General features: G+C 35.5%; 1 protein-coding gene across 2 annotated transcripts in view; it reads left to right on the forward strand.

Annotated features, from left to right (window-relative positions):
- LOC138318360 (fermitin family homolog 2-like) overlaps positions 1–19,444 on the forward strand; it is a 39,173-nt gene that overhangs the window by 6,630 nt on the left and 13,099 nt on the right. For both annotated transcript variants that reach the window (XM_069260654.1, XM_069260653.1), the window contains exons 3-6: positions 5,592–5,825; positions 10,725–10,942; positions 11,433–11,704; positions 14,886–14,988. In XM_069260654.1, coding sequence (XP_069116755.1) covers positions 5,592–5,825; positions 10,725–10,942; positions 11,433–11,704; positions 14,886–14,988 — 827 coding nt within the window. The remainder of the gene's footprint in view (positions 1–5,591; positions 5,826–10,724; positions 10,943–11,432; positions 11,705–14,885; positions 14,989–19,444) is intronic.

Raw genomic sequence — 19,444 nt, forward strand, 5'->3', positions numbered from 1 at the left:
ATTGAAAGGAAGGTTAATAATATAAAATCCTGGTGTTATTGCTCTAGCGCTGTGTATTCTGTACTGATGTTCTTTTTTGGATCTTGTTGTCTCATGATCATTGCACCTTTCTATGGCAGCTGCATGCAGAACATGTATTACACACGACTCATTACCCAGAGCAGTGAAGTGGTCTATCTCCCTTGTCCATCAGTGAGATCCCTATCTCATACACACTTTCCCCTCCTTCTCTACATGCCAAGTCCTTTACCAGTCCCTACTGATCGGGGCGGACATGTACTGGGATCTCTGGTGTATCTTAGATCACCCATGTTAATGAGTGCAGGCAGTGATACAGTAATGGTATTGACATACACTTGTGAATCATACCCCACAATATCCTCGTTACATAATTGAATACAAAGAGCTCATCAGATCAAAGAAGGTGTTATCATTTCTGTCTCAGTCATGTTTCTTTTACTGGTACATTGACTGTGGTTTTGTGATCATCATAAATCCAAGCCATTATCTATATTGGCATATGGATGTTTTGAGCTTTAAGTTGTGTTACCATAATTTGATGTAGGATATTGCATTAGAATGATATTAATGTATCTAATGACTAGACCAGCTAATTGGTGACATAATTTACAATTTACATTTTTGAAATTGATATTCTATTTGTCAGTCTTAATAAAGTGAAATTATTTGTTTTACCCCTATATGAGTTTAACAGGAAAGTTTTTGCTTTGTTGTGACATGATGTTATAACAAATAGGGAAGCATTGTTTTCTATTTGAAGGTAAACAATAATGTCTAGGATTAAGAAATCAAAATATTTACTATCATTGTGAAAATAATCAATCTTAATTTTATTCATTCTCACAGAGAGTGCAGAACCTATATCAGGGCATAACAAATTAACAATTAGGTCCGTTTTCAGATATATATAGAAAGGGACCACCATGCATATGCAGAGAGGGAAGTGTACTAGTTATGTTACATACAGAATTATTACAGATCTACCAGTTTATCTCTCCTGTCCTGCCCCATCCCATCACACTTTGATGCACGGAGTACTAGACTAGTATGTGTTGACAGGGGTATTTGCTGAAGACTGCTTTTGGAAGTACCCATAGTTCTGCCACTGATAATGAAATAATTATTATAAGTTATAATATAAATTATCACTGGTATTCAATTTGGAAATTATGATAGGTGGTTTAATATTGACTAAAATCAACTGTTCATTTGTTTGCACTGTATACAAAAAGTAAAAGATGCATGTATGATATAAGTTGCTGATTGAAAACATTTATTAAAAACTCAAAATCTGCCGCGAGGTATCAATTCAACACATAGTGTTACCTGCAATAACTTGCCATTTTGTTAGTGATAGTCATCACATATGCTATGATTTATTACACAGAAATCTACAGCAGAAATCAGCTTGTAGCTATAGAAATGGGTTAAGGTATTACCGACAGCTGTGAGCGCTGGTATTAGCTGTCAGGCTATAGTAACGTAACATGTTGTAATATTAAATTGTAGAAACTAAGCCTTATGCTGGAATACCAATGTAACAGCTCTCAGACAGATGTGCACATGTGATTTAAATACTATAATGACATGTTTTTTGATGCAATAACTCCTGGGAAATATGTACACTTCAGCTATTTAGTCAAGATGATAAGCATGTACTAGCTCAAATTTCTTTCACTAAATATTCGGAGGGGAGGGGGGGTTGCTCATGTAATAAATTAGATAATTATACTTCAAACTCATTTCTCTCATCTCCTCTTCCACATATCATGCCCATTGATTTCATTGATGGGAGTTGAAAGCCAAATGACTTTGCACTATTAGAAGTATATATGATTGCTGGTAGTTAGCTAGTAATAAATCTATGAGATGTACACTCTATATTGTGATAAATGTATAGAGTGAGGAATAATTGGTAGATTGGTGATGTGGACGAAATGGAAGTTAGACAACAGACTCTGCAGGATGCTTTGATGTTAACAATTTGATGCTGACGTTGCTCGGAGAATACAATAATCAATTTAAAAGCAAAAGATGTACTACACAATCAACAAGCTGTCAATCTGATGTTCTGTCTAATGGCCAGGAAATGATGAAAGTCTCGAGTGATATTACGATTAGATCACAGCCGAATGGAAACCTCATTTGTGATGTTTGTCATGGTCAAAATCAAAATGACCATGGTCAAGATCACAAGTAAGGCGGACATACGACTTTATCAAGGCATGAAGAATATGTATATGGTCAAGATCATGAGTGAAATGTACATTGTCAATATTGTGCTGTTAACATGAAGTAAAGCTCACAATAAATGTAGCTCATCACATATGAAGCAAACTTGTCAAGGTCAAGGTCACAAGCAATAGGTTAAGACCATCAGCTAGATGTATAGGTCACTGTGGTTACAGTCAAAATGGACATCATTGCAAGTGAAGTTCACAAGCAAAATGGCCATTGTCAAAGTTGCAAATTATATTTGGCCAAGGTCACAAGCAATATGTATGTGCATGCATGGTCAAAATAGCTAAATATTGTTTGGAACTTAATTGAAAGTGATAAGAATTGTCCTGTTAAACTTTTGTTTGACTCAAACATTTTACTGTATAAGATAATAATAATGTTGATATACAATAGGTTTACAAGACTGAGGCAGCATTTGAGTTTGCAGCCCAGTATATATATGTAATACACACAGCATGGCCACCAGAATATGCTCAGAAGTGTACCATATACAACTGAGAAATATCTGTCTAGCTATTTACATGTATATTGATGTACTAGATACATGGATCCTATATTCATATAAATAGACTTCCATCATAGCATGAAGCTGAAACCATCCGACCCACAAACCTGCTGTGTCGTACACTTAAATTGATTTTAGGTTGATTTAATCAAAGTTTTGTTAAAATACACATTCATGGCATACAGTATGGAAAGTAATTGATTATATAAAAAAAAGATATAAATACCTATATATTTACTATATTGAAATGATACTTCAATGTCTTGAAAATAAGTGTACCTGGTATATGTTTCTACTGGTATATAGAATTATATTAAAAGGTCAAAGCCAGAGAAGTTTTAACTGGGAAGTTTTATTAAGTACTTGATATGTACACCTTGTTCTGATTTAGATAGAGATCTCAATTGAGTGATTAACTTTGGCCCCAAATATAGCAACACTTAAAATATACATACACCTTGTGCCTTCCATTGAATGGGTATGATTCAGCTAGCCTCTTGCAAATGTATCCTAATAAACGATGCCTTATATTTTTTCGAAAACCTCTACATGTAGTCTGGGAACAAATTATATATCTCTACTCTGAAAGTTAAACTGAAATTAAGAGAGAAAAAAACTTTTGACAGATTTAGAAAAGTTAATGCAGAAATTTGATCAAATTGTTTTGAATCATGATACCCAATGAAGCATTAAATCAAATGTATTATAGAGGTTGTTGAGTGAATAGCTTTTAGATTTATATAGAGTACCTAGAGTATTTTGAATGTATATAACACAAATTGATGTTTGTTGTGAAATCCATTTGACAACATTACAGATAGAGATGAATTATCAATGAGAAAATTGATAAAAGCTTTCTCAGAATGAGACTGCAGTTTAAAAAAATGACATGACTGACTTATAAATTGTTGATCGGATGAGTATTTATGGATTAAAATTAGTTTACTTGGTAGACTGTGTTTTACATCCGGTTGTCAAAACAACCATTGTCAATTATAAGATATGAGATGCTTAGTACAAATAATCCAATGATCCCAATGAGAGAAAAAAATCTCTTTGACTATGTAAATGTCTCTGTGATATAGGCATCAAACTCACTGTCAAAAAGGAGATACAGGGTGGACTCTGTGATATAGGCATCAAACTCACTGTCAAAAAGGAGATACAGGGTGGACTCTGTGATATAGGCATCAAACTCACTGTCAAAAAGGAGATACAGGGTGGACTCTGTGATATAGGCATCAAACTCACTGTCAAAAAGGAGATACAGGGTTATAATTAGCAGTAACAGTAAATTTACCTCAGAAGTCTATACTGATTTGCCTTTTCAATAGTGGGGTTACGAGACTCCAATTTGACGTGGTTAAAGTTCAATTTACTGTTTATTAAATTCACCTTTATAATTATGATGTCACAAAGTTCATGTCAAAGATGACATCACAATCACATTAAAATGGGACTTATCAACGGTAGCAATGTTTTGGGGTCTCTCAACCCCCCCCAAAAAAAAATTGGTCATTATATATCATATTCCTTCTGATATGAGTGAATGTCTATTAAACAGAGCAACGATTAGTATTTTCTTCGTTACAAAAATACTACTTTACACCATATCACCATGAAAAGGTCAATCACTCCTTCAGTGAATGCAAGGAAACATTTCGTGAGATCTTTAAATAAAAATAATGAACAATTATGATTATATATGGCAAAGCTATTTAGTTAACATACACATATATTTTTGGAATGAAGATGACTGCATACACCAGAATCTATTATTACAATTAATTAACTTGATTGTTAATCTAGTCCAAAGAATTGGTATGAAGTCTATTTTGTTTGTTGACATGTATATGTTTACTTGATCAACAGTAGTGTGTGCTGCCCAGTGACTTACAAGCTAGTTGGCACGTTTTAGGAGACAGAGAGACTAACAAAACCTATAGTGGTCCTGGCTTGATTACATTCTCCTACTTATCTTATAATTGATCAGCAGGCAGGTGAATAGGATTACTGCCTATAACAGAACAAGGCTATTTAAATATTTTAACCTGATACCATTAAGAGATTTAAAGGTATATTCACCAATCACAGGGTCAATGACATTCGACCATTCCTACTCCAAAGCGTGTCTTTGTATACCGTTTACATGTATTGTCAATGCGTTATGATATCACTTTCATTCAAGTTGACCCAGAATTAAAGGTATGATAATGTAGGTGTATTGTAACAACAAAATTAATTTCTATCATACAGTTTAACAATGCAATAGTTTTCAATGATATTATCGTTGGTTTGATGTTTCCTCCTAAATAACAAGAGAAATGATATTCATGATACATTTAATGATAAGCTACATGACTACATAGTACATACAAACATGTGTATTATACTGTTGCTTGATTGGACCAGTTATTTGTTGCTCCATGGATAGATATCACATGATTGCAGATAATTATTTAAAAGGCAGTAGGTCATCATGATCATGACCTATATATGATTTAGGTCATCATGACCTATTTATGATTTAGGTCAGCAAAGGCAAATTCAACATGAATCACAATCGCTAGTACTCTTCCATGAATTTACCTTTGTACAGTTGACAGTCATGATCATGATCTCATGATCATGAATGCCAACTGAAAGTAACACAATGCATAAAAGTGAAATGTAACAATTTGCACACAGTTCAACTGATTGACATTCATCTTCATTTAGTGTCCCAAATGTTGAAATAAGACATCTAGATGTTTTCAGAATTTGTAATAATACCTTTCAATACCTCATCAATGTTACTGAATTGTTCTTTCCTTGTATTTTGCAGATATTGCTATGGACTGGCATGATCATTCACTATGGTGGCCAGACAGGAACATATGGTTAACAAGGTCAAGGTCAACTTTAAACCAATACAACGTACAGGCTGATGCAAAACTCCATTTTACACCTATGCACAAAAATGTACGAGTGCAGCTCCCCGACCTGCAGATCATAGACCAGAGGATGGACTTCTCCAAAAATGTTTTCTCTGCTGTTATTCTACTCTGTAAAGAATTAGGTAAGTCTAAAGGTCAAACAATTGGCATTACTCATGGAACTATCAACATTTAAAATTAAAGATACTGTACATGTAAATAAAAAGGTTGCAAGCAAGTGCCACACTAGATCATTAAGTTTGAGCGTTCACTGGCCAGGTCTTTGATTAAAGTGCTCAGTGGCCTCATAGTTCACATCATGTGAAGAGTTCAAGTGAATTGTTCAATAACTGCTATAGTTGCCATGCATGGTGGTTTGTCTTCGTGAGGAAGCTAAGAAATGGTCCAGTCTCTGCTGTTGTAGGTTTTTAATTACTTTTACATGAAGTTTCCCCTTAAAATAATCACTTTGATTTCTTTATTGGTGATTCGATTGTTTCGGCCTCTATTTATTGGATTACTCTCTCAGTTACATTTTACACTTGTAAAAGGGTTGTAGCCAGGCTTTGGTTGATATTTCCCATTAGCTAGCTGACATTTAGATCCACTGCCAGCACTGTCTGAACCCCAGTGTATGAGATAACAACTAGCTGTGTTTGCCTCATCACTTTTATCATTTAGATGCATTATCACATATTTCCAGTTTGATGGCGCTGGAACAGCACGACTGTCCACTTTTTGTGTTAATGTAGGTCCGGTAGGACTTTGGTGTTTCCTCTGTCTGCACCTTCCTTATGTGTTTGATGCCTGGCCTCTCACACGTCCTTCAGCCCTCCACACACAATGTCTGACAGAGCCATAAAAAACTTATTTGATAATGCTATGGACAGAGTAATAATTCCAGTCAGTAAAAAAATCAATTCAGAAAGATTTTACAGCTGGAAATATTTCCTCCTGTAGTATGTTTTGATGAAATGTTGCTGATGTGGACGCAATACAAACAATTCAATGAGTAATTATAGAAATGGAAAATCTGTGTCGCTTACACCGCCAACAAAAGAACTTCCAGAAAAATGCTGTATATAAAATGATAAACTTGTATATGTAAATTCCCACTAGATGTGTCCTGCCTATAGTCAGTTTCCTATATTGAGTGCAGAAAGGCATATCGATCATGCTCATGGTAGAATCTGATATGACTAACATCAGATCTGGATCACCGTGACCTAGATATGATAATTGTAGTTCTTGCTGTCCTTGATACCATAGATCACAGGTGATAACTGATGATATCCCCCATGTAACTAAATCAGATAGGTTTAATAGTACAATTGATTACAATCATTAGCTTAATAACAGGAAATTTGATCCTGCCAATTTTAAGTGAAGTGATACCAGATAATTTCATTCTGCAATTTTTATGTAAGAATTCCTTCTCAGGATGGTCTTTGAAAAGTCCTTCTCAAGGAAAATAAGCTGAATGTCTGAATCAGAAATTTAGCATTGAGCTTTTACATGGTACCATCTCTAGGTTGATGTTTAAAAATTTTCTCTATCATACCAAAAAAATATTTGCTCCACAATTAACTACCATATAGCTGTGGATAAGAAATACTAATAAAATTGGCACCAAATTTGAAATAGCTATATACGTATTGGTTTTATATTTGGAAGCCTAGGATTTTGCTCGTTATCTGCAGTGAAATTGAACCAGCATCTATAGCTACCTTGCTGTTCCTACATGATATATAAGATTGTGTTCAGTTATGCAAAAGTTATTGTGATCAGTGTACCATTATTAACCATGAAGCTTTCATCATCACTGTATACCTACATAACACTCTGTATTCCTGGTTTGATATTGATGATGAAGCATGTACTTTGGATTATATTTAAGCTCTGCCTGATCTAATTGATTGAGGACGATTATTTTTCATCAGTTTGAGTTGTGTATTGGCTTTGGCCGTGCTGACTGGCCACTGACATAATCAATGACTTGGCTTCGTTAACAATGGCAAATCATTAGTAATTATACCTTAGACACCTGTGGCAATCACGTATAACTAATACCAGGTATCGACGAAGCGTAACTCCAGACTTTTGATTCTGTTATCAAAATAGCCTGTCATATTATTTCTATTTTATGGGGAGAAATCTAACCAATATTCACAAGGGAAATTGATTTCTCCGGGAAGTGACATTATCGATTACGTTGATATTACCATGCGATTATATCGGACCAGCACCTACAATAAAGAGAAAAATCAGACCAAAGCTTGAAAGCTGAACAGAATTTATGTGCATCAATTGTTCTGTGTTGTTTTGTGTTTCTGTTGTAAAAGACATCTGGAGATGAAACAGAACTGATTTATTGTAAAGTTTGTAATGAGGTATTCACGTGGATAATCACTGCTTGTCTGATATAGAACTGATTGAATTCATATAATTTTGTTGTGATATGTTGTTAGGATCTATAGAAATAATCACAGATTTTATAATCAGGATGCACAGATAACAATAAAAATTAACACTGACTTGGCTGACAGAACTGTTAAGTTTAATTTGTTTAATGCAATTAAAAAAGGTATAATTTTGTATAGTTAATGGTTTAAAAAAAAAGTAAAATCAGACAAAAGGTATATTAAAGCTGTGAAAATGGTTTTGAGAGTGATGATATGTCCAGAGTTTATAGAAAACTTGCACAGATTTTGTTACAGTTTTAGAGAGAAAATTAGTGACTTAAAATTATTGAAAGATGTTTAATGGAACATTAAGGACTATAAGAACATAAGACAAGATCTTTTAAACAATGCTGTACAATATAGATACAGTTGCTATGTACTGGTGAAGGTCACTTGCCAAGGTCACATGTACTACAAGCATAAGGGGGACTGTTTGAGAAATAAACCTCATTGATGGTGTACATATGCAAGATGTAGGACTTTGAATGTATTCATCTTTCACAAATGTAAGTTTTATTGTGGAATGGCTAGTCAAATTCTTGGAAATGTCTGATCAGAGATGAATTGTTTGTGAGTATAGCAAACCACAAGCCACTGGATACTAGTCCGTCCTCTTGGAACTTGGTGGTGCTGATATTCTCTACAAACTTATTAGAGCCCTGATGTATATATATATAGTACATCTATAACAGCTGGGGAGGATTCTGGGCAGCAGCAGGCACTGTCTGTCCAGTATGAGGGAGAATGGTGATGGATAGGCAACAGGCCCAAACATAACATACACATCAACCACTTCCTGTACAGCTCAACCACTACAGGTCCAACTGGCACACCATCCAAACAAACCAGTAATAAACCTCAGGCCTCTCATCCCATCTTACTGCATGTGCACTTGCTGCCTGGTATAGAAGTGGCTTTGGAGTCCTGGTAACCCAGGGTCAATGTATGTACACACATTAAAACAATGGTGCATAAATAGTACTATAAGATTATTTAGCCTTCAAGTGGAAATGCTTTCTAATAAAACCTTTGTTGTTTCACAGTTGCAAGGTATGATGTATCTGAATGTGCAGATATTCAAATTTTGAAGAATATTGGTCTGTAAAGTGCTTTCCTGTCGTTTAACATAGTGGGTAAAATATTGACAGCAAAAATGATGTAACATGCAGAAAAAGTTATAGCGCAATGCCAAAGGATTATTTAAACATAAATCACTTTATCTGCCTGGGATTGAGCCCAGGATCTGGATTACTAATCTAATGCTCAACCGATCAAGCTGAAGAGAAACTCTCTGTAGCCAAGAGACTTGTATTTAAACAGGGTTACATAATATCACATGCATTTAAACATACTTAACAGACAAGAGTATTGCTCACAGGCATGCTTATTCATTTAACGTGTTTATAAGTCAATAAACCAGCTCGATGCTGCTGCGGCATTTCAAATATTTTCAAAGTAAATTTGCCAAGAGATGAAACAGAATGGATTTTCGCAGTTAAATTTAGACGGTACTTAAGGCATTGTGCAACCATGTGTGTATAGCAAACAGATAGACTGGTGTGTTTTTTTGGTGGATCGGTATGTGAAGATAAAAGTCTATATCTCCTTGTAATGCTTGATTTCTAGCATGGTGTACAAGTTAGTATGCATCCTTCACAGTAGTCTGCTAGAGTTGTTCCCTATCGTCTCCGTGTTTACACAAATGCTGAATCAATATGTTTATAAAGGAACTGGTGCCCTTGGCAGACACAACTGTCAGATAAGGTCCTATAAACATACCCAAGGGGTCTTCTGTACCCCTCATCCATACCAAACAAACTTATTAGTCTATAGAAAACAGTTTTAAGCAAATAATTTGGCTTTAAGCTGACATGTTTATCTTTTCTGGCAAACTTGGTGCCAAATTGCATAACAAAGGAATAGATATGTCGTCTATACCCTGAAAACACAGCTGCTGGAAGTGGACTTTTATCTGAAAAGTTGAACAATGTAAACAAATATAACCAACATTGTTTATGATGTATATAAGTCATTTGTGAAGAAAAATAACTAAGATTGTCTTTAATGTGACTACAATTTTGTAGAATTATATTCTGAAATATGCTTTGGTTGTTTTATTGCTGTTTTAGATAAGTTATTAAGTTGAATTACCAACAAATTTGGTTGGCCTTATCTCTACATGCTGACTCATCCTCGATACTCCAGGGGTTCCGATCACTTACGATCTCTACACCCCTGGACTATCTCATCGTAAAACTGGAGGCAACAGAACAGAACAGGTAATTTAGTCCTTTGATGTACATCAAAAGAACCGTATAACGGTACACTGTGGTTGACTATGTGGCTTTGAAGTTGGGCGTCGCTCTCTCTGTAGTCTTCAAAGGAAATCTTTGCTGGTCTGTGATTGGTCAAATATTTTCAGCTGAGCTGCCTTCAATTTCACTATGAGATAGTCCAGGGGTGTAGAGATCGTAAGTGATCAACAAATTTGGTTGGCCTTATATATAGGTGTTCAACATCATCAAATATTATGTTGGTTGTAACATGTCATTGATTAGCATTATAACCTTTTCTTTAAAGGTATAAGACATCCAGAAGAGCTGTCAATTATGAGGTATTTGGATAAAGATGACCTAAAGAAGAGTATAAAAGAAAATTTAAACCAAAAGAAAAAGAAAGACTCCAAGGATGACTTGGTAATGGGAGTAAATGGAAATGGCACAGTTCATCACTCATCATCAGGCAGTCTGGATAGGCTGAGTCCCTTCAGCAGGAGCCCAGCAGGACCATCACCTAATGTAAGTAAACCACACGGTTGTTTCCCTTTTATCTGATGTCAATTAACACAAAGTAATCTCTCTGTCTCTTAATTTGGTCAAGACAGGGTTATCTTCCCTTTATCTGATGTCAGTCAACACATTGTTATCTCCCCTTTATCTGATGTCAATCTACATAAGATAATTTCCCTGTCTCATAATTTGGTCTAGACAAGGTTTTGTCCCCTTCATCTGAGCTCAGTCTACACCGAGTTTTTAGTTAATAACACAGGGTTATCTGCCCTGTGTGTTGCTTTGGTAAAGATATGGTTGTCTCCCCTGTATTTGAGTTTGATCCAGACAGGTTTGTCTCCCGTGTATCTAATGCACAGAGCTACCATCTACATCATGCATTGGATTTAACAGAGTTGTCTCAACTTCTCTGCTGCAGTTCAATCTCCTGTTCTTATAGTAAAAAATGTACATATTTATCAGTATTGCTATTACATTATTAAACTGTTTTGTTTTTCAGAATACATTAAGTAGGACGCCAGGTTTAACGCCAGGACCTACAATGACCCCCGGAGTCAGTTCCTACAGTGCTAACTCAGTGTCACCCTATAATACATTTAACAGCACCTTTAATGCCAATGGGACAATGTCACCTGGCTCCATGTACAGTCTGTCATTTGAAACGTGTATGGAGAACGCCCTAGCCAACAGTCCGCCTGTGTCTATAAGGGACGCTCAACCCTTCCTCTACAAGCCAAAAAATTATGTAGAAAAAGCTAGAATTAATTACTCGTAAGTATGCAGGAAACTTGATGATGATTGTTGTTGCTATCCGTGACATCAAAGGTTCTGTAGGTTTATGGGTAGACACCTCTGATAGCTAGTGTTCTGGAATCTCTCTGTGCTGTTTGTGATACCTTTGTCATGGGTTCTGGTACTAAATCACCTTGATATGTATCGAAGCCAAGCTGTGCAATAATGCAATGATATAAACATTGCCAAAATTACTTTACGTATTTGCCATCAAAAGATGTCAAAAGTAATTGATTTCATTATCTTTCATACCTATAGTTATTTCTCTCTCCAAAGCTGATTAAGTTTACCAGTTACAAAAATGTTGTAATCAATCTATTGCCATTCTTCAGTGTGCTTTCTCGTGCAATATAACATTTATCCACAAAATAAGTGATATAGCCATTTTGTAGTCCCATACTAAGATAGATTCCATCTTTTATAGTGAAAACCTCAAAAAATGTTGGAAAAAACCGCAGTAAATTAGCCCTAACTGTTTGGTAATGAACTTTGGTCTTTTAGAGTACAGGCAAACTTGGCACTACATCAATAGCCCGAATCTGGATAGTTAAATTACATTATGTACTGCGGTGTTTGACTGTCTATTTTCCTTTTACATATACTTATTACACACTTACAGCATCCCACATTTACCGATTTCGGTTAATGAAGCATTTACCTTTCTCAAAGGTCTATCATCATTACCTTGTGTATCCAGTAATTACTGACTTCTGTAAACACTACTAAACACATAATTAACAAATGTCCCTGCTAATTACTTTTGTAAACAGTACTAAACACATATAGTGTAATCACCAATACAAATGTCTCTGCTAATTACTTTTGTACACTGATTAAGTCTTTAAATTGTCAGAATAATACCTTTAGATCTGATTCATTTGTGAATCAACTGTGAAGGGTATACTTTGTAGTTTTCACTGCTTCTCATTTCATAATTGATTAAAAAACTGACAAAAAAAACCAAAACAACAACAATAATCAAAATAGTGATATATGTATCACAATGTTTCTGATATTAAATGAATTTCTTACTTTTTATATGAACACTGAAAAAATGACATGTCACAGCAAGGTCTGATTTTGTTTATGTTTGATTAGAATAATATAAGTGTATTCTTAGATAACTGTGATAAAAAGGAAGTTTGGTGGGTGAGATTTGTCGTGAAGAGAATGCAGGGCGTTGGTCAGGATAGCCCTCCAACAGGATACAGGAAATAACACAGTACTGGTGTAACCACAAGTCATTATACACATACAGCTGGAGCTACTAACATTTCAATGGCATTTCAATGTTGTGTTTAACATTTTTACATAATTAGATAATAAATCAAGACCATACAATTATTTACGCTGCATTTGAAAATATCAAACACATAGAGAACATATTGTGTTACCCATGACTGTCCCGTCCTGTGTAGACTTCAAGTAAAGGCTTGGACATTCATATCAAACAGATTTTTCTATATTGAAATATATATATTGTTGTCATCTTTGGTGACTTCTGTTCTGTTGCAAGTTTATGGAACTTGTACACTGGTAGATACTGTTTATATGGATGTCGGTTAAGACTTTTCTCATGGAGATAGATCTTTCATTTTGGAAAAGGTGTTTTTCATATTCGTAATCTGCTATTCACATTTTAGATTCCACAAAAAGTTGAGAAACTTTTTCAGATTCTGTGCATGAAATTTACCCAGAATAATATCTAAGACTTCCTAACTGTAAAAACATATGTTAGATATAGAATAAATTATAGAAAAAAAAAGAGTTTCTGTAAGTTATTCTGAATATATCTGAACATTGCTATCCAGACAGATATGATATGGGTATTTTGTAAGTGACTAGGTCCATCACTGGTTATCTGCTGATGGAGAGGCTGACTCAGCGCAGATTGTGTATCTGAGTTTAGTTATGTAAACCACAGATCTGTAAGGCTGGGTACAGTTGTAGACAGGAATTAGGGTAGAGGCCCTGTGTGTCAGGATGTAGCCCCCAGATAAGATAGCCACATTGATACATCCAGCATCCTTATTGCATCTGGATGCTGATAACACCAGCTTCCAAAATTATTTCTAAAATCTTTTTGCCAATGTTTTGTTCATCGCAATTTTTATTACCCTTTCTATTTTTTTCACTGGGGAATTTCTCCCATGTGAAAATGAATCATTTACACTGTAATTACAGCAGACTTAAATGAGAAAATGCAGATGTTTTTCCTGGGCATAAAAAAAATGAAATATGTGCAGCCTATGTAGATAGTGTTGTCGGTGAGATTATGAGGCTCCTATACAATGTATGTCTATGGATGATAGTGGGTGTCTACTACTGCACACAGATTGTACCCAGCTGTACATGAGTCTGCCTATATGTATTACAGGGTATTTAGGGCCTAGTTTGTTTGATAAGCTAATGAGAACAACATTGGAGTATGTCTTGTTGAATGAATCAGAATGTCTGATATTCCTTGTCACCAGATGTCTGCCATATGACATGAGAGTTGTCTCCCCATTTTCTTCATAGATCATCATCTTGGCCAAGTCACCATGAGCACAATAATTGATTTGAAAGTTTATTTCCCATAAATACAAAAAATAAATACAGAATCTTGCACTTGTGGTAAGGAAATATGAAATTTATTAAACTTAGTAAATAATTTCAAATAATGGTACCGCCTGCCTTACAGGCTCATGGAAGTTGAGATATCTGAATTTATTTGATAGACTCCATATTTACATGGCCAGATGTATGAGATCCTTTACTTGTTTGTTACTTCTTAAAAGAAGAGCCATGTATCTGTGAGATTACATTCTCCTTACATGATGATGTCAACATGCTAAACAAAATGTAAATGGATCCTCGGACATGAATATTCCTGATAATATTACATACCTTTCCATATCAGATTGTAGTGTCTCATTTTCTTCAGAATTTGTTGATTAATTATTCATACAGTACAAAGTATTGTATTAAGATTGTCCATATGTTTCATTGTAATTTGAGAAAATGAAAATTGCCTAAATTTTTGACTTGGATTGAAAACATTAGAATCACTAATTGCCTGTCTGTATAAAATTTGAGCTGAAATAAATGCTTAAAATGATAACATTTAGTATTGATAATTGATTGCTTAAAAATATTAATATTATTTTCTATTCCTCAGATGGCTTGATTCTTCTAAATCTTTGATGGAACAAGGAATCCGAGACAATGATTTCATACTCCTAAAATACAAGTTCTTCTCCTTTTATGACTTAAACCAAAAGGTAAGTCCAATTCAACAGATTTTCTAAGTAGGCACATTGCCACACTAACACACACACAGCCCCTCAGCTCCTATCAATCCCCTGCCAGGAAATATTTCAAAGTTTTAACACATTTGAAAAGCTAATAAAAACCTAATCTTGCTAATGTTGTTTCTGTGATAGGACCAAAGAAGTGAAATTATTAGCTAGCTTTGATTAGTGTCTAGTCAGAGAAGTAGTGATTGTTTGTGTTGGTCTGGGCCACAGAAGGCTCTGGTTACCATGTCAACGACTAGGTCAGCTAAACATGAAAATCCAAAATCATCCCTAAATTTTCTATAAAGAGAACCAGTAGCAAGGATATATGTACTAAGTATAGTAGATAAGGTTATTAGAGGTCACTGAAGGTTATACCACAGCATCCACACGTAGAGGTCATCGAAGGTCAAGAACTGAATCATTGGTGGAGATATATCCAGACTGATTAGTAATTTAGTAAGGGCCGTTTTGTATGAATGGAAGACTGGAGTCGATGGATTACTATCTACTAAACATGACTAAATCTAGATAAACTGTTTTGCCGCCGAAAAATCTTCATTCATATCCAGTTAATGTCTTAAGACTACTAGTCGACTGACATACATTTTACAGGTGCTTGGCCTGCTGTTTGATGTTTCAGCCCACATGTGAGCTTACTTTACAGCATCCTGGTCCTAGTGGTTGATAGTAATGTTATCATGATAACACTTATCATTTCTTATACCATCAGGTTGATATGTTATGATTGGTTATCCTAACCATTGGTTGATACGATCAGGCTGATATGTTATGACTGGTTATCCTAACCATTGGTTGATACCATCAGGCAGATATGTTATGACTGGTTATCCTAACCATTGGTTGATACCATCAGGCTGATATGTTATGACTGGTTATCCTAACCATTGGTTGATACCATCAGGCAGATATGTTATGACTGGTTATCCTAACCATTGGTTGATACCATCAGGCTGATATGTTATGACTGGTTATCCTAACCATTGGTTGATATCATCAGGCTGATATGTTATGACTGGTTATCCTAACCATTGGTTGATACCATCAGGCTGATATGTTATGACTGGTTATCCTAACCATTGGTTGATACCATCAGGCTGATATGTTATGACTGGTTATCCTAACCATTGGTTGATACTATCAGGCTGATATGTTATGACTGGTTATCCTAACCATTGGTTGGAGATATAGATATTATTGAACAGGAACTTATGAATGGTACAAAAAAGTACATGTGGCATGGTCTTACCATAATACCAGTAATCATTTGAAGTCTAGTAGCACCAGTTCATTTGTTTATAACTTAATTACAATTGCTTGTCTCATCAGTGCCTGCTTTTCTATTTTCCATCTAGAACATGTCAAAACCACACCATACCCATTATGTGCCGTCACATTATCAGTTCCTAGTGGAGTCAGGGAAGTTGTGAAGTGTTGTATTGTTGTCAGGATATAATCAGTTCCTAGTGAAGACAGAAAAGTTGTGAAGTGTTGTAGTGTTGTCGAGATATTATCAGTTCCTAGTGGAGTCATAGAAGTTGTGAAGTGTTGTGGTGTGGCCAGGACACTAACAGTTCCTAGTGGAGTCAGGGAAGTTGTGAAGTGTTGTATTGTTGTTCCTAGTGGAGTGGAGTGAGGTCTTGTGTTATGATGACCAATGGCTAGAGAGGTTGTTCACGGATTCTGTATAAGATTGTCTTACAGGTTCTGTCTACTGTTAACAAACATCCTGTTACCCCAGATTCAGAGACCAGGATTTGGTCATCATTCAACCACTACCCCTATAGTTCTTTGAGAGGCTACCACAAACTGAGTATATATATATTTATATTTTAGAATACCAGCTGGGTAAATGAAATTCTCAGTGTCTAGTACCTTTATACATATATTGAAAATAAAAGCTTGAAAACATGTTTGTAAAAGTTTAGCGTTTTTGAATCTTGATCTTAACATATATGGAGACCAAGTTGTTAGAGTGTCCTGACATTCCAGCACCACTTGTTCTAGTCGCTGGGTCGTTAGTTCAAGGTCAGCATGGAGCAGCTTTCTGATAACTTGTTTTGTGTACATTTGAAGTGGTTGGTTGTTCAAGTGTTGAGTAGTTTTTGGCAGTTATGTTTTATACAAAAGGAATTATGCAATCTTATATTAGATTATTTGCACTGATTTTTCTTCTGTGGACAAATTTGAGACAGATATCAGATCTTGCTATCTATGGATAATATTTCAAATTGTAGCTTATTCCCCAAAAAGTTCAAATTGTCTCCTGGAAATTCCCTTGTTAAAGACCTCTTTCCAGGTGTGAAACTCTTACTTTAAGTTAATCCTTATTATTAAGGAAACTATCATATAATTAGTTCTAGAAATATTCGAGCTTCAGAGAATGTCTTGGAAATTTCTGGTTAATCTAGGGTAAACATATATACACCTAACTGTTCCATACAAGTGGTTCCTGATACAGTGTACGATGTCTGAGATTTGTGGTATTCCAGCTATGTGCCTCCAAATACCTCCAACACCATCGTCAATAACAGTTTGTCCACATTATAAAAACTCCAGTGCTCAAGTACCTCGCCCACCAAATCAGATGCTTGGTCTGTCTTAAATTATACCTGTATTGTTTGCCAACATTCAGTAGCAGAGCTAATGTAAACAATGTGTCATAGTTTTTTACTTCAACACTCATGTTTTCCAATATCTATAGTGTTTGGCAGTAACGTTGTGTTCAGTACCAACTTACAAAAACTTTCTGTCTTAAATCTCCGCAACTTCATGACGTTCAAATAAATAGAGAAAAAAATAACTTTCAAAAGTTTTTTGGTTATAAAGAATTAAGTACGAAGGTAAAACTTGGCATCCCTAGAACAACATGATATTCCTCATTAGAGAATCAGTATGTTTCAAACTATCGGCCAATAGCTTCCTGCCAACGCTGTAACCATGCAGGCCGAACCCTGTCCAGGACTAGACAACACAGGAACATTTGTCAGACTCCAGTACAGTTTTGACACGTGTAGGTAAAGTTTCCCTGGACTTCTGCCAATAGCTGCAGAAATTTACTATAAGAGCTGAGAGACTAATTTTTGTAGGGATGGAGAGAGAGCTATATATGTTTTTGCACTATAGTGGTATAAGTACCTAATATCCGACCCGGCCAGTACTTGTGGAGACGGAACTTTATATGTAATGGCACTGGAGTGGTCAAAGTACTCAAATGTCTGACCTAAGTCGTATACTCCCAAGTCGTTTAGTGCGAGACACATATCACGTAGGCAGTCTCTGTCTTCCTTGATTGCATGAGATTTACATATAATACCATATGTATACAAATGTTAATTCAATACAGTGTTCAGAACAGTGAAGGGCATTTGGTTATAATGTCATAGAACAAATATGACTCAAGGATCTGGCATCTATATGATATTTATGTCATCCAAAACCAATGTTACCACTGCCAAAATGTGGACTGAACAATTTAGAAATATTGTTTTGATGAATCTTATCCAAGTAAAAAAAAAAAAAAGAACAAATCATTTCAGATAGTCTTATAGTGCTGCTCTCAATATGTGGAGTTGGCACAAAAAATGCTTGGTATAATGCCTTTGTGACATTATATGATGCATCATTATACATTATATATGGTGATAGGATACCAAAGTGAACCATTACACGAGTACTTCATGCATGCCCTGCTCACCCCGAAATACATCATTATGGCAGTCTTGTGATACAGATGACATCATTATGGCAGTCAGATCAGATGTAGCTATCACATGGTTCTCTTGAAGGCCTTATGACACTTAAATGCTCTATCACATTACAGTTCTGAAACCAAAGTGCACCTTGCAAGACAACACTGCACTTTTGTCAATGGCAGACAGGTTCTGTTACCTGGAATGTAAATTCTGTTATCATACCACTAGGTAATAGTAGAAAGCAGTAAACAGGCACCTATGATTGCAGTTAACACATGCAAATTAGTTGCATACGCTTAAGATTTATTACTAGATAAAAATGCTTCAGTTTAATGGTGCCCATTGTGCTGTGGCCGCCAAACTTCCATTTACGCACTGCATTAAACTACTATTAGAGTGTGTGGTGTAGGGATATGAGATATGTGTGATGTGATCAGGAGATACCTGGCTTTCATCAATAAATCTGTTCAGGTATAGTTAATTACTACTCTGGAGCCACTCCTGATTGTTGGGGCAATCCTTATGGGGGTGGACAGTAGAGATAGCAACCTTTCCTACATTTTGGGGGTGGATTGTTAGCGGAGGTGGGATCTCTCTTGCATTTTATCTGTTTGAGTAAACATGGGAAACAGAACTTAGTGGGTATGAATAGTATAATATGTGCAGGGTAGTATGATATTATGTTTGATGGTTAGTAGACATTGGATGTTTATTCATCATTGTTA

The sequence above is a fragment of the Argopecten irradians genome, chromosome 3 (assembly GCF_041381155.1).
Source record: "Argopecten irradians isolate NY chromosome 3, Ai_NY, whole genome shotgun sequence".
In the NCBI taxonomy this organism is placed as follows: domain Eukaryota; kingdom Metazoa; phylum Mollusca; class Bivalvia; order Pectinida; family Pectinidae; genus Argopecten; species Argopecten irradians.